This window comes from Strongyloides ratti, assembly GCF_001040885.1.
Source record: "Strongyloides ratti genome assembly S_ratti_ED321, chromosome : X".
NCBI lineage: Eukaryota > Metazoa > Nematoda > Chromadorea > Rhabditida > Strongyloididae > Strongyloides > Strongyloides ratti.
Window position 1 is genome coordinate 4,444,278 of NC_037309.1, and position 27,311 is coordinate 4,471,588.

Consider the following 27,311-nt stretch of genomic DNA (forward strand, 5'->3'; position numbering starts at 1 on the left):
TTTTTTCTACATTTTATAATAATCATATATATATATATTAATTTTATCATTTGATATATGATGATATATTATATAACTTTTTTTTTATCATTAACCCAAAATATTTAGTGTAAGTTATATATTTTTATATCATTTTAATAAAAGTTTTATTCCCAAAATTAATCTACCTTACGTTCACATCTTACTGAATAAACCAGATACCGTCCTATCTCTGAAGTTGATCAGTTGCGAGCTATCTTAGTACTTTGGATGGGTTACCTCCTGGGAACTGTTAGTAACATAAGTTTAATATTTTTCTTTTTATTTTAATTAATAAGGTTTTTTCCTTTTAAGATGATTATATATAAAATAGAAATAACAATGAACAATAAAATAATATTATTATTTCTAATTAAAAATTTTTTTTAATAAATATTAATTATAATTATAATAAAACAAAGATTCTATATTAAAAAATGTTTATTTTAAAAAATTATTTAAAAGGGAATCTACTTTAAAAGAAATACAAAAGTTCTCAAATTTATTAGTTTAACCTACTCCCCTACATGAAACTTTTCAATACAACATTTTAAGTTATTTAACACTAATCTATGTTATATTAAATTATATTATTTTTTAATAATATTAATTTTAATAACAGATTAATAGTGTTTAACTATTTGAAAGAGAGCGATAACAGGTCTGTGATGCCCTTAGATGTCCGGGGCTGCACGCGCGCTACAATGTAGTGATCATTATGTTCCTGTTTAGAGATAAATGGGTAAACATTGAAAACATTATGTAACTGGGAGTGAAACTTACAATTATGTTTCATGAACGAGGAATTCCAAGTGAACGTAAATTATTAGCTTACATTGATTACGTCCCTGCACTTTGTACACACTGCCCGTCGCTACCCGGAACTAAGCAATATCGAGAGACAGGAAGAGATATAAATAATTTTATAATTTTTATGTTAAATCTTTCCAATCGCTGTTGATTGAACCGAACAAAAGTTGTAACAAGGTTTTCGTAGGTGAACCTGCAAAAATGACTTCTATGAACAAAAAATAATTATCATTGTTAAAATTAGTGATAAATAACTCAAAATGTTGTATTGAATTAGAATTAGAGAATTTTGTGAAAATTGAAAAGTTTCATATGGGGGAGTAGATTTAACTGATCAAATTTTAGCATTTTCAATTTTATATAATAAATGCTTCAAAATGACTTCTATGAACAAAAATATTTATCATTATTAAAATTAGTGATAAATATCTCAAAATGTTGTATTGAAAAGTTTCATGTGAGAGAGTAGATTTAACTGATCAAATTTTAGTACTTTTGAAATATATATAATAAATGTTTCAAAATGACTTCTTTAAACAAAAAATATTTATCATTATTAAAATTAGTGATAAATAACTTAAAATGTTGTATTGAAAAGTTTCATGTAGGGGAGTAGGTTAAACTAATAAATTTGAGAACTTTTGTATTCCTTTTAAAGTAGATTCCCTTTAAAATAATTTTTTAAAATAAACATTTTTCAATATAGAATCTTTGTTTTATTATAATTATAATTAATATTTATTAAAAAAAATTTTTAATTAGAAATAATAATATTATTTTATTGTTCATTGTTATTTCTATTTTATATATAATTATCTTAAAAGGAAAAAACCTTATTAATTAAAATAAAAAGAAAAATATTAAACTTATGTTACTAACAGTTCCCAGGAGGTAACCCATCCAAAGTACTAAGATAGCTCGTAACTGATTAACTTCAGAGATAGGACGGTATCTGGTTTATTCAGTAAGATGTGAACGTAAGGTAGATTAATTTTGTGAATAAAACTTTTATTAAAATGATATAAAAATATATAACTTACACTAAATATTTTGGGTTAACGATAAAAAAAAAAGTTATATAATATATCATCATATATCAAATGATAAAGTTAATATATATATATATCTATATGTATATATATATGATTATTATAAAATGTAGAAAAAAAATTCTATGTGGATAAAATAATTTTTATTATTTGTTAAAAAGTTGTTATCAATCAAAAAAAAAATTAAAAAAAATGTAATATAATTAATATTAAGAAGTTTAAAAAAATTAAAAAAATTAGGTTTCAACTGATCAAATTTTAGCACTTTTCAATGATATATAATAAATGTTTCAAAATGACTTCTATGAACAAAAAATATTTATCATTGTTAAAATTAGTGATAAATAACTCAAAATGTTGTGTTGAATAGGAATTTTAGAATTTTGTGAAAATTGAAAAGTTTCATGTGGGGAAGTAGATTTAACTGATCAAATTTTAGCACTTTTTAATTATACATCATAAATGATTTAAAATGACTTCTTCAAACAAAAAATATTTATCATTATTAAAATTAGTGATAAATAACTCAAAATGTTGTATTGAAAAGTTTCATGTAGGGGAGTAGATTTAACTAATCAAATTTTAGCAATTTTTTATTATATATTATAAATGTTTCAAAATGACTTCTATAAACAAAAAATATTTATCATTTTTAAAATTAGTGATAAATAACTCAAAATGATGTATTGAATTGGAATTTTAGAATTTTGTGAAAATTGAAAAGTTTCATGAGGGGAAGTAGATTTAACTGATCAAATTTTATTACTTTTCAAATATATATAATAAATATTTCAAAATGACTTCTATGAACAAAAAATATTTATCATTATTAAAATTAGTGATAAATTACTCATAATGTTGTATTGAAAAGTTTCATGTGGGGAAGTAGATTTAACTTATCAAATTTTAGTACTTTTCAAATATATATAATAAATGTTTCAAAATGACTTCTTTAAACAAAAAATATTTATCATTATTAAAATTAGTGATAAATAACTTAAAATGTTGTATTGAAAAGTTTCATGTAGGAGAGTAGGTTAAACTAATAAATTTGAGAACTTTTGTATTCCTTTTAAAGTAGATTCCCTTTAAAATAATTTTTTAAAATAAACATTTTTCAATATAGAATCTTTGTTTTATTATAATTATAATTAATATTTATTAAAAAAAATTTTTAATTAGAAATAATAATATTATTTTATTGTTCATTGTTATTTCTATTTTATATATAATTATCTTAAAAGGAAAAAACCTTATTAATTAAAATAAAAAGAAAAATATTAAACTTATGTTACTAACAGTTCCCAGGAGGTAACCCATCCAAAGTACTAAGATAGCTCGTAACTGATTAACTTCAGAGATAGGACGGTATCTGGTTTATTCAGTAAGATGTGAACGTAAGGTAGATTAATTTTGTGAATAAAACTTTTATTAAAATGGTATAAAAATATATAACTTACACTAAATATTTTGGGTTAATGATAAAAAAAAAAGTTATATAATATATCATCATATATCAAATGATAAAATTAATATATATATATATATATATATATATATATATATGTATATGTATATATATATGATTATTATATAATGAAGAAAAAAAATTCTATGTGGATAAAATAATTTTTATTATTTGTTAAAAAGTTGTTATCAACCAAAAAAAAAATTAAAAAAAATGTATTATAATTAATATCAAGAAGTTTATAAAAATTAAAAAAATTAGGTTTCAACTGATTAAATTTTAGCACTTTTCAATGATATATAATAAATGTTTCAAAATGACTTCTATGAACAAAAAATATTTATCATTATTAAAATTAGTGATAAATAACTCAAAATGATGTATTGAATTGGAATTTTAGAATTTTGTGAAAATTGAAAAGTTTCATGTGGGGAAGTAGATTTAACTGATCAAATTTTATTACTTTTCAAATATATATAATAAATGTTTCAAAATGACTTTTTTAAACAAAAAATATTTATCATTATTAAAATTAGTGATAAATAACTCAAAATGTTGTATTGAAAAGTTTCATGTAGAGGAGTAGATTTAACTGATCAAATTTTAGCACTTTTTAATTATATATCATTAATGCTTCAAAATGACTTCTTTGAACAAAAAATATTTATCATTATTAAAATTAGTGATAAATAACTCAAAAAGTTTTATTAAAAAAAAATTTACTTTAAATAATTATTATTCTATTAAATTAAAAAAATTTATTTTATTAATAAAAAAAATTTATTGAGGAGGAGAATAAACAATTGTAGGTATCCTATTTCTAAGTGGATACCTTCTATTGTTTTCCTCCTTCTTTTTTGTTGTCTTCATCAACTTCTTCTTGACAAACAATAGATGCATCTTAATCAGCTTTTTTTTGGCAAATTTTTTTATTTGAAGTTTTCTGCTCCACTTGCAGTAGCTTCAGTTGGTTTTTTAAGTCTTCAATTTCTTTCTGATAAGCTTCATTTATAATTTGAACCTTTTCATACTAATTTTGTACTTCTTCTTTTTCTTGCTGAAGCTTTTCAATAGTTTTTTCAGCAAGTGCTAATTTTTCCAGAAGTTCCTTAATTTTTTCATTTCCTTCTGCTGAAACTCTGGATCCTCTATCAATACGTTGATTTACGGAAGCCATATTTCTTATGCTCTACTTGCATAATTTAATGTTGATATGATTTCACATAAATCTTCGTTACTTGGAGAAATACACGCAATCATTAGTGTTTTTGAATTTCCACCTAATGAATCCTGTAGCAGATGCGTTAATTTTGAGTTTCTATAGGGAATATGTTGATCTTTGCAAGAAAGTGCAGAGATAACATTTTCCAGATGCAATAGGCAATTATTGATATTTTTGCCTTCTTTTGCTGTATTTCCTTCACCATTTGTTCTTTTAAGTCTTTCTGTACCAGTCAGATCGACAAAATTGAATTTTGAAGTTAATACTTCAGTAACACCATCTTTCAATCCCATTTTTTCATTTATTTGAGTTAAATAGAGGGAAAATATTATGTGAGATCGTGAAGATTCAGCATTTAAGTCAGTTGCTCCAACACACCTTTTATTAATTCCAGAATTGAAAATTTTAAAGGCAGTTGGAGCATCTTCAACATTCTTCTTTAAAAGTCCATTAACCTCAATTTTTCCCTCTTTATTTCTAGTAATTTTCAATTTTTCATTTGAAGATGATGATTTATCTGATAAAAGTAAATCATTTATTTCATCATTGTAAAGTTCCAAAAATGAAACTGATACTTGAAATGATGAAACTGGTAATTCTTTTTCTTTTTCCTCTTTTTTTCTATTTTTATTTCATTAAAAAATGTAATAATTGACTGAGGAATCAGTCCAAGAGTTTCATCATCTAATTTCTCTAGATTGTTATTTGATGTTCCCATTGTAAATGTTTTACCAGAACCACTCTGAAAATAATAAAAAAATTTAAAAAAAATATTACTTACTTGGCCATATGCTAATATAGTAGCATCATATCCTTTGATGATATTTTTGATAAAAGGAACTCCAGAAAAATGAAACAATTCATTTTTTTTTGATGGAGTATCAAAAATTTTGTCAAAATAATATATTTTGTTGCCAGATATATTAATTTGATTTTTTTCTTTATCCACTTTAGTAATAATTTGGCTGCCAACTTTATTAGACTTAATTTGTGGTCTTACGCGAATAAAAACTTGGATTTTATCAACAGAATACATAATAACAGAAAATTTGATAGATCTTTAGAGTTGGTCCCCTCCTTTTTTTTTTTTTATTAAAACTATATAAAAAGCATTTTTTTTATCATATTGATAAATTTATCTTTTTTTATAATTACTGATAAAATAAAATTTATGCTAGATTAATTTTTCACGAAAAATTTATTGAAACCATTGTTATTCTTCTAAAACTTCTATCAAATGAAGTTTTGATAATAAATATTTTTTGATGAAAATTGCAAAGAATGAATGTATAACTTTGCATTACACTTTCACCTATACCTTTTGGGTTACTAAAAAGGCTAAAATTATTTCTAAATATTATTTATATAAGTATATGTATGTATGTGCATTAAATTATTATTACATTACACCTATACCTTTTGGGTTACTAAAAAAGCTAAAATTATTTCTATATATTATTTCTATAGGTGTATGTATGTATGTCCATTTAATTATTATTACATTACACCTATACCTTTTGGGTTAGTAAAAAGGGTAAAATTATTTTTAAATATTATTTATATAGTTGTATGTATGTATGTCCATTAAATTATTATTATATTACACCTATACCTTTTGGGTTACAAAAAAGGCGATTTATTTTAATTAAAATATATATTTGTGAGTATTATAATAGTTGTATGGGAAAATTTAATATTTTTTTTTATTTTCTAAATAATTGAAAATACTAATTATTACAAATCAAGATAAATTTAATTTATTAAAGTTAATGTTAATGTTAAAAATGAAAAAATTTCAGAAGTTGTAATGAGTCAAAGCTAAAGACAATTCTTGAAAACATATTTATTTTTAAATCTTGATTTTAATGATAATATTGCAAATTTAAAAAAAAAATTCATTCTAGATTAATTTTTCATGAAGAATCCAATGAAACCATTTTTATTCTTCTAAAACTTCAAAAAAATAAAGTTTTGATAAAAAATATTTTACACAAAAAAGTTATGAAGAATGAAAATAGATTCATTGGATTCCTCGTCAAAATTAATCTAGAATGGATTATTTTATTTGAAATTTTATTGTGTTATCATATATATTGATGATTAAAAAGCATTCTCTAAAAACCTATAATAAAATAGTAATTACTCATACAATAATATAGATCTATAAAGGTGTTAAAATAGGAATTAACTTTTTAGCTATAAGTCTTTTCTTTTTATCTATTAATATTATCACTTTATTGAATACTTTTTAAATTCTATCATTATTCATTGCTTTATGTAGATAGAAAAAGGATTAAAATAAAATAGAATAGAAAAGAGATTAAAAAAATTGATGGTAAGATAAAAATTATTTCACTATATCTATGAAAGTATTTAGTACAAATTATATATCAATTACCTCTTTTCCAATTATTTAATTCATTTTTCAATAAAAAAATGAGATATCAAATACTTTATTTTCATTACTTTTCATTGATAATATTTTAAAAATTGACATTAAAAAAACTTTTTTTATTAATTTATAATATTTTTTACAATTAATCATGTAATCTTTGAATATGTAAAAAAAACAGAAAAGAAAAGGATGTCACTGAAAAGTACTATATTTTTTATTATTTCCATTATTATAATTTCACTTTTTTTGTTTTTTTATAATTTTAATATTATTTTTTAGATATTATTTTAAAATGCAAAGACTTACAAGAAGTAGTGCTCCTTCTATGCCAAATAATGAAATTATTATTGTTGGATATAAAAACTTATGTTTTTCAAATGCGGCAACTAATGATGTATTTGTAAGACCGGACATGTATAAAATTGTTGAAGAAAATGAAGGTAAATTAATTAATTTTTTTTATTAATATTTTTTTTAGAATTTGATATAAACTATATTAAAGGAGATACATGTAATGTTCCTGTTCTTTTTAAATGTTCAAGAACAAAATTAGGTATCCAGAGCAGCGAAGAAAATTATTCAAATATTCAAGTAATTGAAGATAATTGTGCTGGGTCAACTAAATGCATGGTTGCATATGATGGAAAGGCATATATGAAAGAAATTTTTCTGTCGGATATTATTGACAATATGAAGCTGGAGCATGGTAGAAGAAAGCATGTTTACAATGCACTTTCCATTTGCTATGCATTTATGGATTTATCAACAAAATTTCAGTCGCCAAAATTTGCTACTGAATTTGATTTAGCAATTCACAATTGGCCTGATATTTTGAAGATAGCTCAAACTCAATTTGCCGGTAATGACACACAAATTGGAGAAGAATTAATTGTTCCATTTACATAGAATTATCTTACAATATCTGCAAAAGGATCATACACGGATTTTCAAATAAGTTTTGGTGGCTCTTGTATCTGGATCAGCATAATTTTTGGAAAGAAAACATGTTGGCTTATACCACCAACTGATTATAATCTTAATGCTTATGAATTTTATTTAAAAGATTCATCTGCATTAAAATTATTTTTTGGTTTTATTGCTGAAAATTGCTGCAGAATCACTTTAACTGCTGGACAATCCTTCTATCTTCCAGCAGGTTGGATACATGCTGTTTATACAGATGAGGATACTGTTATGATTGGTGGAAACTTTCTCACAAGTGTTTCGTTAGAAACACATTTAAAAATTGTTGAGTCAGAAAATCGCCAAAGATTAAGAGAAAAATATTCATATCCATTTTTCAAAAATCTAATGTGGTTTACTGTGGCAGCAATTGTAACTGAAATTACTGGAGTAGAATTTATTGACAGCGAAAAGTTCAAAAAATTAAGCTGTGTTGAAAAGGTGGTAAAGAACACAAATAATTTTTTCCAAAAAAATAGAAAAAAATATGATTTTATCAAACATTTTTAAAAAAATCCAAATATTGAAAAAATGTTAAAAGATGGATCATATTTTTCAAAAGAAAATCTTGGAAAAAACTCTTTCTCCATTGTTGTGCGGAGTGAAAAAATAAAAAAATGGACATTAAACGAACGTAAGGGATACAAAAGTCTTCTCAATTTATTAAAAAAGACGAAATTCAAATGGATAAAGATGCTTCTTTTGGAATCACCAATCATAACCTTTTGCTGTGTGAATTTGAAAGAATTGTAAACATTTCTTTTGAAGAAATGAATACAAATAATGCAAAAGAAATTGTCCCTTCTAATTTATTGTGGACCGACACGTTAAGAAAAAAAGCTGATGTGAAGCGTAAGGAAACAATTGAAGAAAATAAAAGAAGAAGGGAAAGAAAAAGAAATATTTTAATAAATAATAAAAGAAGAAATAATTCATAAAATGTTTGAGTTAATTTATTTATAATTTAAAATAAAAAAATTTCTTGTTATTAATTTGGTGTGTTGAAATCTAGGTCTAGTAGTTATAACAAAGTTTTTAGAATCAGTCTATACACTTTATTAAGGAAGACTTCATATAATAATTATTAAAAATTTTACATATTTTAATTGAACTATTCATAAAAAATAGAAACAAACAATTTTTTTATAAATACCTACTAATTAAAAATAATAATATTTTCTTTTTATACCAATTATAAAATTCCCTTGCTTCTCTTATCAGTTGTCTTCATAAAATTACTATTTTTGTCACTATTAAAATGTTAAAAAAAAAATTTTTTTTCTAATACATATAAAAAACTGCTACAAACGTAACTTTAGTATCTGGATTAAATGGCATAATTAGTTTACCAAATTAATAAAGATGTTAGAAAAGACTGTTATCATAATCTAATTAAAATTTTAAACTTTTTTATCACATTTACTTGTATTTATTTATGGAGTAATATATATAAAATATAATGAGACATTTTTAACGAAAATATTATTTCATTAAATGGTCCAAATGGAATAGAATTTGAATCTTTATGTTAAAATGAATCCTTCTTTGTTATTTTAAACTTTTTTCATTTAATTAATAAAACTTTTCTATCACATTTTTTGTATTAATTTTTACAATAATATATAGTAATTAAAGAAAATCATACCAAATAAATACAGAAGTTAAAAAAAGACTCTTATTATTATCTTTATCAAATTTAGAACTTTTTTTATCATAAGTTTTTGAGTTATTAATATTTAAACTTTTAAAAATTTATTTATTTGTTTTTTATATAGCTCCAAGCATAAAAAACTTTGTATCTGGATTCAATGGCACAATAAGTTTACAAAGTTAATACAGAAGTTAAAAAAAACTCTTAATTTTATCATATTTAAATAATAAACCTTTTTTTATCACATCCATTTGTATTAATTTTTAAGATAATATATTTAGTATATAATAGGACATTTTGTACCAAAAAAAATAATTTTTTTGAATGCTTCAAATGGAGTAAAATCTGAATCTTTATGTTAAAATGAATCTTTTTTTGTTATTTTGAACTTTTTTTTATTAAAATTAAAAACTTTTTTATCACATTATTTATTATTAATTTTTAAAGTAATATATTGGTTCTCTTTTAGAGTCACTGACGTACTGAATTAAACAAATTAAAATAAATAAATTATTTGAAGAGTTTTTAACAATTTAATTAAATATATAGTAAATTCAACATTTGATAATTGATAAAAAGTAAAAAAAGTTTAAAAATGTTTTTTAAAAATTTTTTTTTATTCAACTTTTAAAAAAAGAAAATTTTATATAAATAACCAAAATTATCATACTAAAAATTCTTTTCTTTAAAATTATTATAATTTTTAGTATAGTTTACCACATCACTTCAAGAGTGTGAGTGAAACCACAAGTTTAATCAAAAAGGCGCATTCTTTTTAAATATATAAATTTATTCAACTTTTTTATCAAAATTTCATATTTTATTATTTTATAAAAAAAAGGAAGATTTTTTTCTCTATTTCAAAAAAAAATAAATAATTAATTTAAGTGATAGCGTTACTTTATATATTCTTTTAAAAACTGTAACAAATTTGTTTAAATTAATTTAAAAGGTATTTGAATTTTTTTTACAAAACTTTAATTTACTCTTATGATATAATTTAAAAATTATAAAGCTTACTAAGTCATGCCTTGCTGGCAAGTGTTGCGAAGCACGCGCTTGTTTTATACTTTTATTTGTTCTCTTTTACCAATATAATTTTATTTTTAAATTTAGATATATTTAATGCAAAAAAAATTTTTGTTTTTAACTATACAGAAATTTATTAAAAATATATTTTTTTTACCTATAAAATTTAATATCTGATTATATTAAAAAATAAATAAATAATACTTCTTAATTTACAGTAATAAAGTAAAACAATGTTAAATATATTTTTTAAATTTTTTAAAATATTAAATTATTATTTAAAAAAAATTGTAATAAATATAGCTTTTAATAATAATATAAGATAGATGAGATGATTTATAAATAAAAGATGATTAAAAAAATTTTTAAGTTTTTAAGTTTTTCATATTATCATGTTTCTTATCTTCAAAATTAAAATAATCTACTTTATTAAAAAAAGTAAATAAATTAAAACAATGTATTTGTAGTGTTATTAAGAAAGTTATTTTTATTATTATAAAAAAAAATAACAAAATTTCTCGAATTTTTAAAGTTGTTTAGATTAAAATAAATTTTGTAAAACATTTTCTTAAGGTTATTATTAAATATATATCTTTAAACAATGATTTGTTAAAAAGTAAGACATTTCTTTTTAAATATTTTAAAAAATTTATGAAATAAAATAAAAGTATTTTTTAATTATGCTCAACATTTTCTTTTTGTTCTCTTTGATTGTTTATTATTTTATGAAGTGTTATAAATACCCGACCTTCAAATTTTATTAATATTTTTTAAATTATAATAATAGAAAAAAATTTGAAAAGTTTTTAAATCTTAAAAATAAATTAAATAATTGAAACAAGATTTGAAAATTGTTATTGATTTAAACTTGACATTTCCTCATTATAGTGTAACTTAATCAGATTTGTTTTCAAGTAGTATAACTTTTAACAAACATCCTATTGAAAAATATGTTGTAAAAAATAATATTAACTTTATCAAAAAAACTGGATAATTATATTACACAATAATTTAAATAAATGAAAAATAATTAAAAAATATATTTGTTAAGAGTTATCAAATTTCAAATAAATTGCGTTAAAAATTACTTTTAATACGTAAAGTAAATTTTATGTTAAATCTTATCATATATCCTTAATAATTTCATTTACACTTTAAATATATTAATAGCTTCTTCTAAATAAAAGTAATCTAAACTGGTATTTTGTGAGACAATTATATAATTTTATATTTATTTGAAAATTGTAAAAAGAAAAAAGTTTTTAAATCTTGAATATATATATATATATATGTTCCTTCAATCGAACATTGCTCCTTTAACTCTTCTAGTTTTGACTGCTTTTTTAAAATGTATAATTTTGATTTAAAATTAAGCAAATTTTAATCACTGTAAACAAACATAAAATATCACTTAATGTATGTGTGAAAAATGGTCACTCAAATTTTATTATACTTCCAATAATTCTTTTATCTTCATGGTAGTCTTTATAATATCTTTTATTGTATAATGTTTTAATCTTTAACATTTAAAAGTTTATATATATATATATTATATTATATATACATATAAGAAAATAATGAAACAAAAATTTTTCAATTTTACAATTCAAATAATAGTTAAAAATAATAAAAATTATTTTAAAAGGTAAAAGAAATCTAAGAGACATTTTAAAAAGAACCGCCTAATGTTATTTTTTAATTGAAAATATTTTAATAACTATACTTTAATACAACTAAACAAGTATAATAAAATTTTATCTAGTTCTTAAGAAATGTTGATAAATTTTAGAGGTGGTTCTATTGTTTTTCGTATTATAAGAACAAAAAAAAAAATTATATTTCAAGAGTACACGGTCCCTTTGGGGGGTGATCAAATAAATTTTCTCACTTGTCCTGACCAGTATAAGGTTATTTAAAGAACTATTTGTCACACTTTCAACATCATTCATAACTTTTCATTTCCTTTTTTTATTATTCTATATTATAGAAATTTAACAAAAATATTACTATGTACTCCAAACTTTCTCAATCATCTACTTTAATAGCAGTACTTTGTATTGTTGGAAATATAGCTTCACCAACTGGTATGTTTCATTTTATTATTTTTTTTTTTACATAAATATTATTAATAGAACAAGCCGGTGGTGTTCGTCGTCAATTTATTGGTGTTCCACCAGTTGCTTCTGTTGCACCAGGTGTAATTGCTTCACCTGTAGCTCAAGGAATTCCAGTTGCTGTTCCAGCTGCACCAGTTGCTGCAGTAGGACAATGTCCAGGAGGACCAAGCCTTCCAATTGAATGCGATCCAAAACGTCCATGGCCACAATGTCCACCACAATCATACTGTTATGCTACAAATTCTGTTGATATTGGACCATATTTTTGTTGTCCAATTTGGTCTACATATGGTGCAGCTTGGAGACCAGCATCACCATTTTACAATTATGTTCCACCAATGCCATCTAACTGGCCAGATGTTACTAAACTTACTGCTTCTTGGCCTGCTTCTGCTGTTTCACTTCCCGGTGGTGTTCCAATTCGTAAAGCAAAAAAGGTATTTTTTTTTCTTCTAATTTAATTATTTTATCATAAATTTTAGCAAGTTAATCAAGCTTTAAAAGATGAAAATGAAGAAAAGACCGAAAATCTTATTCAACAAAGTATGAATAAATGGCTTGAAAGACAATCAAAATTATAAATTAATTTATTGGCAAGAAAAGTCATTAGAAATTTTATCTGTACAAATAGAAAATATATTATATATATATATATATATTGGATGTAATTGTTAGGTTGTTTTTTTTTTTTATAATTCAACTGAAGAAAAAATTCATTATATTGATTTTAATTTATCACATCCATTTAAATTACATTAAATACTTTTTATAAATATAATACTTATTATCGCAATAAAAAGTAATTAAAATTAATGATTATTATTATTTTTAAAAATATAAAAATTTAGAATACTTATTATTATATAATACAAGTTTTAAAAAGTGACAAAGAATAAAAATATTAAAATACTCATTTTAATAGTATGTATATTGTATTATAATATTATATTGTCTATAAAAAGTTCATTAGGATTATATTATTTAGATACAAAGATTGTACATAACAAATAATAAAGATATATTGCCTACAAATAATTGGTCAAGAATTATCTTGAAATACTATAATAAAAGAAATACAATTTTTGTTAAAATAATCCAATAATACTATTGTTACTTACATAATGACATCAAAAATATTCTTGTAATGTAAAAGTTAAAGTATATTATTTAATTAATTTTACAAAAAAAAAATATATATATATATATATTTATAGATATATTTTACCAAACAGAACATTTTTTTTCTGGATTCAACTGACTTCCTTTGGGACAATTGAATGTATCTGAGAATTCTTTCATGTTTGAAAGAACACCTATAACACGAAATATTTCCGGACTGTGTTCATCTGTCAAGATTTGTTGTACTGCTGAAGCATCTTTTTTGTGACCACACCAGAACTATAAATAAAAAATTATATTTTAAAAAAATATAATAGAAAATATTTTACTTACATGAGCATAACTTAAAAAGAAAATTTTATCATTTGACATATGTTGTAATCCAGGTAATCTAGGTTGTTGATCCTCTAATCCTGCTATACTTTTTTTATATGCAAGATAAGTTTCTTTAACACCACCATTATCAGCAATATTTTCACCTATTGTTAATTTACCATTAACTGTTAAATTTGTACCAGGAACTTTATACTTATTATATTGATCAATAATACATTTTTTTCGTTTTTGAAAACCATTAAAACTTTGTGTATCCCACCAATTAAAAAGATTACCATCTTTATCATATTGACTACCATGATCATCAAAACCATGTGTTATTTCATGACCAATAACAGCACCAATACCACCATAATTAACAGCTTTAGGAAATTTACCACTAAAAAATGGTGGTTGAAGAATACCAGCAGGAAATGTAATAGAATTTCTTTCAGGTGAATAGAATGCATTAACAGCTGCTGGTGATACATCAAATTCATTCTTATCAAATGGTTCTTTTAATTTTAAAAAATCTCTTCTATTTGCCCATTTAACTGCTTTCATATAAACATCAACAAAACCATCACCTTCAAAAATATCAAGACCTTCATAATATTTATCAAGCTTATTTTTATCTAATATAAAATCAGGATATCCTATTGTTTTTATCATAGCATTAGCTTTTTCAATTGCAATTTTTTTTGTCTTTTCTGCAACCCATTCATTTTTTTTAACTAAATCAATAAATGATTTTTGTAAATTTTCAATCATTTCTAATGCTTCATGTTTATCACTTGGTTGAAAATGTTCTTTTACATATACAGAACCTATTGCTAATGGTAGATAACCCATTGCTGTTGATATACAATTTTTCCATCTTGGTGGTTTTGTTTCTTGACCAGACATAACTTTATTTAATTCTTGTTTAACATCATCAAATCTTTCATCTAATACTTTTGTATATATTTGAGCCATTCTCCACATAACATAATTAACAATAATACGTTTGTCACTTTTTTTTAAAAATGTAGATAATTTTTTTAAATAATCAATTTCAGTAACAATAATTTTTGTATCATTTTTTGAAAAATCTTTAACTTCTGGTGGCATTATTAATGAAAAATAACGTTCCCATTCAATTTGATCAAATAAACCTGGTAAATCTGATATTTTTCTTTCATTATGCATCCTTGAATTATTTCTTCTATTATCACTTGGAACAATAATTTTAGCAAATTCTGTTTCAAATTCTATTAATTCTTTTTCACCTTTCATTAAATCATTTTCTGTTATATTAAGATGAAAATCATTTATTAATATTCTCATTGATTCTGTCATATAATTTCTATATGCTTTCATATGATTACTAAACATTGTTTTATTAAGATAATAATCTCTTGAACCTCTTCCTAATGATAATGTAGATTGATCAACACTTAAAACATTTTTTGTTGTATCTTTTGCATCAGCATATACATAAACAGTAAAAAATACCTCAACACCATATTTATTACGTATTGTTGCTAATAATTTTGTTAAATCTATATCATCTGATAAAATATTATTATTTAATCCATTTGGAAATAATAATGGCCATATACCTAATTCTTCAATTTCTTGTAATAATGGTTTTGTTTTCTTTTTTTGAAGATCTGAAATATTCATACAAGCTGAGTAGACAGATTTAACCATTCCAATTGACTTAGATTCAGGTTTTTCTGTGTTTTCAAGAATATTTTTTAATTGAGATCTAACTTGTTCTCTAACATAGTCAAATGTTCCATATTGTGACATACCATCTGGAATAGTATGTTCATTATTCCATCTGCCACATGCATATTCAAAAAAATTTTCACATGGATCTGCAGAGTCGTTTATTGAAAAAAGTAAACTATTAGCTGCTTGTACACAACCAGGTGTTATACATATATTAATAGAGTTATTTGAAGATAATATAGCTATATTAGGATTATTTATATCTTTTTCTTTATCAGTTGTGTCATAATATATAGGATTTTTATTTATAGTTTTAGTATTTGTATTTGTATTACTAGGTAAATAGTGTGAAATATTATGTGAGTTACTGCCATTAAATATACCTTTTGATGAAAAATTATCAACACTTATAAATAATAAAAAAAGTATTGTTAGTAATAATATTATATATAATAAAATTTTTTCTAATAAAGTTCGTTGTTTCCAGCATAAAAAATGTTTTGATATGGGTCTATTTGCTTTATATGTTACTCTTGGGGGGCTCCTTAAATTAGATGGACCTTCACTGTCAGGAAAAGGAGATGAACTATAATATGACAGTACAAAAAAAAAAATAACTTACCTTCTTGAATTCACACCAGAGTTAGTTGAATCCTGCATTGTTATTAATTGCATTTGACTTTCATTCGCATTCATCATTTTATACTAACAATGTTTGTCTTTTTTTTTATATAAAAATATATTTTTAGATTAAATAATAACTGTAAAATTTAATATAAAAAGTTTACTCTAATATTAACAATTTTATTTGATACTACATAAATACAATTAAATAATTTTATTAAAATGAAAATAATATTTAATTAAATGTATATATGTAAAAAAAAAGAGTTAAAATATATATAAAATATAATCTTATATCTACCAGATGGCAATAAATGAAAAATAAGCATTACTTTTTAAATAATAATTAAATTTAAAACATATTTTAGTCAATAAAAAACTAAAAAAAATTTTTCCAACCAATAAAAAGATATAAGTTTAACCTTTTATTAGTAAAATATTAATATGTTATATAATAACTGTATCTATTAAAGTATCTCCATTATATTTAATAACTCTCATAAATGCTTAAGAAAAATTTTTAAAGCATATTTGCATTTTTATGTTAAATAAATACCAGAAATATATTTTGATTTGGTTTAAAATTTATTTAATTGAATGGAAAGAAGTTTAGGATATCTGAAATTATTTCTTTTAAATAACTAGAGAAAGAAATCTCATTCAAAATAGACAATTTTATTTTAAAAGCTTTTTGATTAAAATAAAAAAAAAAACATTTCTTAGTGATGATAAAATAACTTTTTTGTAATAATATAAAAATATGGAATTAAAAAAATATATAAAAAAAAGTGTATATTGAAATAGGATTATATATTATGGCACGTGATGATAATTTATTCATAAATAAAATAAAAACTTTTTAAGTTTTCTAATGACTTTTTTCTTTATAAAATAACCATTATATATTTTAATTATGACATTTTTTTTCTTTCTTTTAATGTTGTAGACTCCAGAAATTGATGTCATACATCTTTTAAAAACTCAATAATTTATATATAAGGTTGTTATTGGCATGACTTTCTCGTTTATTTTAGTATTTCATTGCCAATAATCTTAAAATGGTCAGGGACTTTAAAATTTTATACCCTTAACATTTTATATAAATTAACAATTTTTTTTATTTCTTTATATAAATTTTGATAACATCAAATATTTGAAGATACATATACATATATATACATGTATATATATATATATATATATATATATATATATATATATATATATTTAGTTGTAGAAAGAGCTTAAGAAGAGAGAATATATATTTATATTTATAAATAATAGAAAATAAATGAAAAAGAAAAATAAAACAAGTACTGAATTTTATACTTTATAGCACTTTGAACAGGATAAAAGAGATAATAGAAAATATTAAACATTTAAAAATATGATAGTGAGGTCAACATATAAACCGTAGGCGGCACTAGTAAATTTTTAACTTGTATTGAACCTTTTTTGTTATATAATAATTTTGTCTAAGTATATGATATGTAATATGATAATATACAAAATAATTTATTTTTAAATTATATATTTCCTTAAACACTTTTCATGTTAATTATTTATTTAATAAAAATATCATTTTCAGTTTGAAAATTTATCCAAAAAAATAATAATAATATGAGTGTCATATTTTATAAACATTTAATTTTCTTTTTTTTTTATGTAAATAAATAAAAAAGTTATCAAAAAAATTTTGTATTTTTTAAATAACATTATAGTAAATATACTTTTATTACAAAATACAATATTTGTATGTATAAAAAAAATAAAGATTATTCTTCAATAACGATGCATATTATCTTGCAACGATTGTTTTGGAACAAATTGTTATGATAATAAAAAAATATATATAATATATAAACACATATTTAATTTAACAAAAAATGTCAATTTTTCAAAAAGCTGCTGATAAGATTGATTCAGTTAAAAATAATATGGCTGAAAGTTTACAAGATAAGTATTATACCATTTATCAAGATATTTGTATTCCTCCACCAAGAAGTATTTACGACTTCTTATCAACAAAAAATTTTTCATCTGGAGTAAGTTACCTTTATAATTATTTTATTTCTTTTTTATTATTATATATATTTTTTAGTTTGGTTTACCTGATTTTAAAGATACCAAAAGATGGAATAACAGAATACAAAAAAATTTACACTATTATCAAAGTAATTACTTTATTATGATAATAATATTCTGGCTTACAAATTATATAACATTTTTAGTAAAACCACTCTTTTTTGTGATTGCTGTTATGGCACCCATAATTGTTCCCAAATATTATCCTATTCCAAATAAGGTAATAAAAAAGAATAAATATTTTTTTTTTGTAAAATAATATTATAATTTTTTAGCAACATGAAAGTATTATAATGGCATCTGGACCAATGATTGTTGCTGGTATAATGTTTGCTACTTTTTCTGGCATTCTTTATGGATTTATGTGGAATTTAATTATAATGCTTCTCATTTTTATACATGCATCATTAAGACTTCGTAATATTGATAATAAAATATCAAATACAGTTGGAAAGATTGCTAGAAGAAGAACTGTTATGTCTGAAATTTTGGATATTCTTCCAGATTATGCACAAACCAATGAAGAGTAAACAAAACAAAAAATTATATAAATTTAAATGATTTTTGAAAAAAATATACTTAATCATAAGATTAAGAAATAAATATATTTACTTATATAATATATTTTTTTTTTGTCATTATTATAGGATAAAACATTTTATTTCTTTATTTTTTTTTATAATTACCATGTGATAGAAAAAAAATTTATCAATAACATCAATAAAAATGTATAAAACAAAATGTTTAATAAAATTCTTTAATTAATGTATAAATATTATTTTCATGTTATAAAACATAGTATTTTATATATTATTAATTTTATATTTTAGAAATGTTATTAAAATGCATTATATTGATAAATTAATTATGTTGGAATATATTATTACAAAAAAAGTTAATTTTTAAAAAGATATTAGGAAAACGATTGATCTTTAGTTTATAGTAAATTATTTACAAATAAATAATTTTTCCAGTATATATTTATTTAAAATAGGATGTTCATTTAAATTATAACTTTTAAACTAACTTTTGTCTACTGATTATTTATCATTAACTAAATAATTAAAGATTATTGTACATACAATTTTCTTTACTTTTTTTTTAAAAGTTCTAATAAATCAAATATTTTATTTTATAGAAAAAATTATGTTAAATTTATTCTTTTAGTTCATTTATTTATATACTTTATGAATTCTTTTAAATTTTAAATATATAATTTTTTTTAAACATCTAATTTCACTAAATTGTTTTAGATGTATTTTTTTATTATACGATTCAAAAATTTTTGAATTTTATTAATTACTTTTTTCTTATGTCATCTGATCATATATTATTAAAAAATATGTTTATAATTAAGTCATACTTTATAAATTAAATTTTTTCTTTTTTGTATAATTAAGTAGTTATTTTATATTTTGGTGAAATTAAAAGCAAAACTATTCTTAACTTGTTAACAAATTGTAAAATTGTTTATTTTAAATAATAGTTAGAAGCAAAATTTTTACTTCACTACGTAATATTAGTTCAATTGTAAAATTTGAAATATATTTTTCTCTAATTAAGTATATTATACGGGAAATATTAAAAAGTATATACTTAAATTTTTTATTACACTTATTAAGATTGTTATTTTATTAAAAATTTTTTTAATCGATTTTCAAATTTAAAAGATAAAGTGTAAGGTTAAAATCTTTCAAAATTATAAAAATGTTTAAAGGGTTTTTGATATTTTTCTATATGGTGTTTAGAAAAATGATAATTTAACTTATTAATAATACTTTACATAAAAAAATAATAAAAAAAATTTGATTATTATAATTTAAAATTGTTTACAATACATATATAAACAAAATTCAATAATATTTTTTCGTTGTATTTATCAGTTTAAGATTTAAAATATTAAATATTATACTTTATTAAATATCTTTTTGTTAATAACGTATCTTGAAAAAATTATCTTTTTAAAAATATTATTATTAATAATTTTTTTAGCACATTATCATTGCCAACTTAACTTTTATTTACAGAAACAAATTCTATTTTTTTATATTCAAATAAATTGAAATGATTAATATAGTAAATGAATCAAAAATTATTTTTATTTTTGTTATTATTTTCTAATTATTTATAGCAAAATTTCATAATACAATTAATAATTTTTTTATTTAATATATATAAAATTATAAAGTTGTGGATTTGTTTAATGAATACTTTTGCTAATTTATAAATATCAATGTTTTAAATTATATTTAATGACATTTTTGTAAATATTTTGAGAAAGAATGACTGTTATAAAAGTTTGGCAATTTATTATTTATAAATAATAAAATTTTTAAAGTCCATACTTCAAATATCAGTCATATTATTTATTATTTTTAAAAATAAAGATATAATTTTTTTATATTTAAAGCAATTTTTAAATATAAAAATATTTTATATAACATATATTAATAATTTTCTATTATAATTGTTTATCTTATTTTTTTATATTTAAATAATTTAATAGATTTCAAAGTTCAAATTTGTGAATATAAAAATACTGATTTAATAACGTATATAAAATCTACTTTATATAATGATAAATATTTAAAATTTATTTTATTTTAACAAAGATGTCATGTGCTTTTGAAGATATAAGAATGTATAAAATCATTTATTATGTACTTTTATTAATAAAAATAACATATTTTATTTAATGAATACTTTTTAAAATATTATTTATAATTATGATATTTTGCCAATGTATTATTTTAACTAAATTATTACTATATATATTATATCATTAAAATAATTGTGATTAATTTTTATTCACTATTAATAAATCAATATTTATAATGCTTTAAAAAATCATATTTTCTTATATACTTTATCATCCAAGTAACTTTCGCTTATTCAAAATATTTTAATATTAATATATGATATGTATAAAATTTAATAACTACTTCCTCAAAATTTTTAGTTATAAAACGTGCCATTTATAAAAATTTTTTCAATTATTTTCCTCATATATATAATAAAACTCTTATTATGAATAGTCATAACATTTAGTTGGAAAAATGTCCTAAGAAAAAAATATACCAATCATTAAAGCACATGCTAATATTTATTACATATTTTTTATTTTTAAAAAATCAAATCTCTAGATTTATTTTATTTATATGTTAAATTTACCTCTAAACAATTTTTAATATAATAAATTTAATTTTTATTTTATTACGTTGTATAAAATCATTTATATATTATGCCAAATAATATTTTTTTAATGATAAATAGAGAAAAAGTAATTTTAAAAATTTAATAATTATTTTTTATCTTATTTCTTTTATTTTATTTCATTTATTTATATATTTATTATTAACCTTATATATTATATTTTTATATATAAATAATTTTTCTAATGATGACTAATACTTTATTAGCTTAGATTTTTTTTTGTCAAATTTTTGTGAAAAATATTTATTACATAATATTACAATTGATTGTTTATTTTATATAACTTCTTCAATGTTTACCTCCTAACGTTCTCTAACATGCCTAGGCATAGATATTTATTATTTGCTGTCCTCTTGTGTGGCTTATTTCATTTCAGACATAAAAATTACTTTTTTTTATCGATTTTCTTTATTTTTTTTTTTCTTATTTCCATTTATTGTTATAGAAGTTAAAGTAATTGTCATAAAAATGACTACACTTGGAGGCGTCAAAAATCGCCGTATTTCTCTTGGTTCACCAAAAGATTTAAGAGAAGTCCATTTTTTTGAGGATGAAGAAGTTCCAGAAGTTCCACCTAAAGGTGCTCGTGTAAAAGTATGTTATGCGGGTGTCTGCCTGACTGAAAGAGAAATTACTAATACCAAACAAGCTCGTATTACAGCAGGTGTTAAAGATACTTCTCTTTTTCCTGGTTATGAAGTTTCTGGTGTCTTAGAATCTTTTGGTAGTGATATTAATCCTGAAGAAGTTGGATTTGCTATTGGAGATAAAGTTATAGTTTGGCCAACTGAAGAGATGGCTGGTACCGGTTATGCCGATTATTTAACAGTTCCTGATCTCCAATATTTAGTTAAGATACCAGAAAGTTTAAGTATGCATGTTGCTTCAATTTTACCAGCTGGTGCTACATGGGCCTTATCCGGTATTGTTCATGTATGTTTAATTATTTAATATTTATTAATATTTTATGTAATTTTAATATTTTAGGCTCGTCCAATTGTTGAAGGATTTCTTAATAGTAAAGGATATTGTAATATCTTAATTGTAGGATGTGGAGGCCTTGGATTATGGTTATTAAAACTCGCAAAATATTTTTTGAAAGTTAGTAAACCTGAACAAAAAATAAAGCTAATTGTTGCTGATAGTAAAGAAGAAAGATTATCATTAGCTGAAAAAAATGGTGCTGATTTTGTTGTTCATTGGGATGATTCTGAGTTTGAAGAATATCTTGTTATGAGAACTAAAGATATAGCAAGAAAGGGTGTTCAAATTGTTTTTGATTTTGTAACCTCTCAAAGATCAGTCACTAGATCATTAAGATGTTTAGCAGAAGGTGGATTTTTATTTGTTGGTGGAGTATTTGGAATTGATGTTACAATGCCTGTTAAATTAGTTGCTAAAAATCGTCTTGCTATAATGGGAGTATCTCGTGGATCAATTGATCAGCTTAAAAAATTAGTTGAATTACTTGCAGATGGTCGTCTTGAAGCTCCAGATTATAGAGTTTTTCCAATGACAGATGCTTCTACTGTTTTACGTCAATTGTCAATGTCTGAGTTAGAGGGACGTGCAATTCTTGAGGTATGCCATCCTGATTCTGCTTTGAGAGATAAAATAGTCAATGATACTGAAACTGCTAATGTACCTGCTCAATAATTGCAAAAAATAAAAACAAACAAAAAATTGATAAATATTAAATAGAGATAACGAGCATATAAGCAGCTTAATTAATTTTATATATGAGTATAAGAAAATTTCTTATTTTGTAACTTTCTAAATATTTACATTTATTTACTTTTTTTTTAATAGAAATTGTATCTAAAATATATAATTATTTGTATTGCCTAAATATTGATGATAGTAAGTTTCAACATTTGAATAATAAACTTTTCAATTTATAAAAATTGTTTCTATTATAAGAGACATTATTTATGATACAATCTTGTTATAGTATCATCAATACATCTCGTTCATTATTTGAATGTCTTCTTAATCTTTAAATGAATAAAAAAATCAAGTTTTTTTTTTTTCTTTAACAATAAAAATTATATTTATAAGTGAATCAAATTGTCATTTATTACAATTTTTATATTTTAAAAATTTATCATAAAAAGTAATATTAAAATTTGTTACTAACTTTTTAGAATTCCAATTTTTATATAATAAAATTAATTATAGTTGTAGTTTGTTAAAAACGTACTATTTTTACACACTAAAAATATATTATAAAAAGATTCTTTATATTTGTTATTTAAGATCAAATAACGGAAGTTTTTGTAATTCTTTGTAAATAATATTTTATAAGAAATATATTTTTAATTCGTGTTTTTCTTATTATTTCTTAATTTTTCAACCGTTTAATAATCTTCTATATACATATAACTATTATCTTACATATAAATATATAAACAAGACAGTAATTTTAACTATATTGAAAATTTAAAATAAATATATATATATATATAAAGTTTTATTTTTGTTTATCTAATGAAACGTTCATCTATATTTAACGTTCCTTTTATGTAATTATTCATGTGTTATAAAGTAACTTTTATAAATATATATTTATTTATAGATCTTATACTTATAATATAAGCAGCTTGTGTAAGTTGATAATTTTATCTAAACAAAATTAAAGCATGAATTTACTATCAAATTTGCATATGTTAGAGAATATAAAATAAAATTTTAATCACTCTCACTTGAATTGCTTAATTAGAGTTATCCTATTTATATATATTTATATTATATGACAATAGAATATATATATATATATATACTCTTAATATTTAAAGTGCTTTTTATAAATAATATTTTATATTTAAAATTTTATAACTTTTTTTTTATTATTATAATTTAACTTCACTAAGTATATATATATATATACACATATATAATAATAATATTTTTCATTTTTTTATTTTTTCTATTCAAAAAAAAGTAACATTATTTGACTAAAGTTTATATTATTAAAATTTAAATATCATTTAATGTAAATTTTACAAAAAGATTATTTATAACTCTGGTTTATTCTTTGATTATAGTCTTTAAAATTTTTAAATAATTTTTTTTCTTTTTTTATCATTCAATAATTGTTTACTTTTTTAATTTCTTATCTATATTGATAAATAAAACCTTTCTTTTATTTTTTTATTTCAAATAAATTGTATTTTGTCATTTTTTTTTTGTATTTAAAAATTGTTAGAGATACATGTTACGTTAATAAAATAAATAAATAAATTTTCAAGTTCATTTAACAATGTTAAAAATTGTTAACTAAAAATTATTTTAAAGTTGTTTTCTTTTACATTATTATAATAAAATAGAAAATTGTTTATTTATTTAAACAAATTATAATGTAATATTTTTTTTAAATACTTCTATTTCATTTATAATTATTACTTTATACTATATATTCGGCATTTTAAAAGATCTATTAAACATTAATTTTAGTTAACACATTAGATCTAAATATTTTAATAAATCATTATTTATTCCATAATCAGTTGACAGATCAGGTATGACATTTGCCGATTGTATTCTTATCTTATTTTGTCTTTTAAATCTAGTCATTATATTGTAAAATAAATATATTTATTTTGTATAATTATTGATATTTTGATAACTTGCAATTTTTATATTATTACAATCTATTAAATATATTTTTTTTTAATTATTTTATAAAAAGAAACCTGTAAAATGGATATAAATGAATAAATATTAAATTTTTATTTATTTTAATATTAATATTATAGGAAGTTAAATACCATTAAATTAATTGTATACCTAAATTTCTTTTGATAAGTAAAAATTTGTTTATCAAATATTCTTATTACTTTATTTTAACATTAATATTAAATAGGTAAAAACATGATTCACACTTTTTACTTTTTTTCTTTAATTTATTTGTCTATATGAATCATTAAATAACATTAACAGAATTATTTTACAAATGTTTGTTGTCATTTTAACTTATATTATCCATTTTAAAAAAGAACATTAACTTTATTTTTAACTAGTTTAGAAATATAAAACAGTGTGTGGCGTTTTAGAAGTGACAGGGAAATTTATTTAAAGACTCATCATCACTGATTTATTGTGGTTTGGACAAGAATGATAATAAATCTGAGTAACATATTTTATTAGATATATATGTCATTGCTTCAAGATTTTTGTCTTGTTAAATAAAGATTTTAAAAGTATTATCATAAATTTGTGGTTCTTTATTAGGTTTGGATAATATATAATGTTTCCTTAAACTGCTGTATATTAAATGTTCATTTTATTTTAAAAGAATATTATATGATGAATTATATATATATATATATATATATTATCATTTTAAGTAGGCATATCTTTTTCTATAAAAATATATATTACAACAAATTATATAGAGAAATATGATGATATTTTTTATAGTTTTATAGAAGATATTATTTTGTACTATAAAGTTTAATATAATATTTACATAAGTCTTCTTTTAAATTTTAATTTATCACATATAAATGAATTTTTTTTAAAAGAATAGTTTTTTGATTTCTTATAAAGTACATAGTGATATATTTTGTAGTTACTAAAAAAAAATTAATAGTTACTACTTATATAAAAAAATTAATTTCTTAGATAATACAAATTATTTAATTGTTTTTTTGTATAAAAAAATTTAATAATATGTTTTTAAGTATTTCTATTCATTTAAAAAGATTGTTATTTAGTTTTTATTTCAATTTTTTATAAATATATTTATAAATATTATTTATTTAAGTTCATTATTTTTATATCATTTTTATAAAATTAATTATTTCTTACATTTCTATTTCCATTTATTTTTTCATTAACACTTGTTCATATATTTTAAATATCTTTTTTTAAAGTTAAAAAAAAATACAATGCTTGAATGTTTATTAATTTAACTTAAATTTTATATTTTAAACATTTTAGCTTAAAAAAAAAGAATATTTATCTCATTTTTAATTTATTATTAAACAATGACTTTTTTTTATATATTCGTGTAAAACTTTTATATGACAATGAAAAATTATAATTTTTTTTCTAAAACATTCTTTTATATTGTATAGTTAAATTTACTGAACAAATAAATGGTGGGAAAAATTGTATCATTTTTTTCCTATATAACTATTGTTTTATAAAAAAAAGGAAAAAAATATTTATTTACGATTTAATTTTAGAAAAAAATTTAATCCTTTTTTTGAAATTTTATTTTTTTAAGTACAATTCTATTTATTATTATTTTGTCATTTATTTTTATAGATAAATATTTTAAAAAAATATATCCCTTAAAACATTATTATAATTAAAGAGAATGTTAAATGTATTTGACTTGATTAAATAAAGTTGACATAATCAGGTTTATTATATTATTAAAATAATTTTATATAATAAAAATGATTTTATTAATATTTTCCATTCTTGTCATTTTTTTCTTTTAGTTATTTAAAAGTTTATGTTATAAAATTTTTATGCAACTATAATAGCTTTTATATAAAATTTTTACTT

General features: G+C 20.4%; 7 protein-coding genes across 7 annotated transcripts; 5 read left to right on the forward strand and 2 right to left on the reverse strand.

Annotated features, from left to right (window-relative positions):
• Positions 1-4,527: 4,527 nt before the first annotated feature.
• Positions 4,528-5,603, reverse strand: SRAE_X000095700 (Kinesin-like protein KIF21B; the record flags this gene model as incomplete). The annotated part of the gene is made up of 3 exons (XM_024645365.1): positions 4,528-5,180; positions 5,300-5,309; positions 5,349-5,603. 3 exons carry the CDS (start codon positions 5,601-5,603, stop codon positions 4,528-4,530), a joined length of 918 nt encoding a protein of 305 aa, XP_024510830.1.
• Positions 5,604-7,254: 1,651 nt separating this feature from the next.
• SRAE_X000095800 (JmjC domain-containing protein) lies at positions 7,255-8,435 on the forward strand (the record flags this gene model as incomplete). Its single annotated transcript, XM_024645366.1, has 3 exons — positions 7,255-7,402; positions 7,441-7,821; positions 7,894-8,435. The coding sequence occupies 3 exons, from the start codon at positions 7,255-7,257 to the stop codon at positions 8,433-8,435; spliced, it is 1,071 nt and encodes a 356-aa protein (XP_024510831.1).
• A 173-nt stretch (positions 8,436-8,608) lies between these two features.
• On the forward strand, positions 8,609-8,863 carry SRAE_X000095900 (Hypothetical protein; the record flags this gene model as incomplete). The annotated part of the gene is made up of 1 exon (XM_024645367.1): positions 8,609-8,863. The coding sequence occupies one exon, from the start codon at positions 8,609-8,611 to the stop codon at positions 8,861-8,863; it is 255 nt and encodes an 84-aa protein (XP_024510832.1).
• A 3,750-nt stretch (positions 8,864-12,613) lies between these two features.
• Positions 12,614-13,303, forward strand: SRAE_X000096000 (Hypothetical protein; the record flags this gene model as incomplete). The annotated part of the gene is made up of 3 exons (XM_024645368.1): positions 12,614-12,689; positions 12,738-13,159; positions 13,205-13,303. The coding sequence occupies 3 exons, from the start codon at positions 12,614-12,616 to the stop codon at positions 13,301-13,303; spliced, it is 597 nt and encodes a 198-aa protein (XP_024510833.1).
• Positions 13,304-13,943: 640 nt separating this feature from the next.
• SRAE_X000096100 (Phosphate-regulating neutral endopeptidase) lies at positions 13,944-16,571 on the reverse strand (the record flags this gene model as incomplete). The annotated part of the gene is made up of 3 exons (XM_024645369.1): positions 13,944-14,120; positions 14,175-16,458; positions 16,495-16,571. The coding sequence occupies 3 exons, from the start codon at positions 16,569-16,571 to the stop codon at positions 13,944-13,946; spliced, it is 2,538 nt and encodes an 845-aa protein (XP_024510834.1).
• A 1,811-nt stretch (positions 16,572-18,382) lies between these two features.
• On the forward strand, positions 18,383-19,111 carry SRAE_X000096200 (Jwa ortholog; the record flags this gene model as incomplete). The annotated part of the gene is made up of 4 exons (XM_024645370.1): positions 18,383-18,541; positions 18,598-18,670; positions 18,728-18,801; positions 18,857-19,111. 4 exons carry the CDS (start codon positions 18,383-18,385, stop codon positions 19,109-19,111), a joined length of 561 nt encoding a protein of 186 aa, XP_024510835.1.
• A 3,151-nt stretch (positions 19,112-22,262) lies between these two features.
• Positions 22,263-23,450, forward strand: SRAE_X000096300 (GroES (chaperonin 10)-like domain and Alcohol dehydrogenase, C-terminal domain and Alcohol dehydrogenase GroES-like domain and NAD(P)-binding domain and Polyketide synthase, enoylreductase domain-containing protein; the record flags this gene model as incomplete). The annotated part of the gene is made up of 2 exons (XM_024645371.1): positions 22,263-22,727; positions 22,782-23,450. The coding sequence occupies 2 exons, from the start codon at positions 22,263-22,265 to the stop codon at positions 23,448-23,450; spliced, it is 1,134 nt and encodes a 377-aa protein (XP_024510836.1).
• Between the last annotated feature and the right edge of the window lie 3,861 nt (positions 23,451-27,311).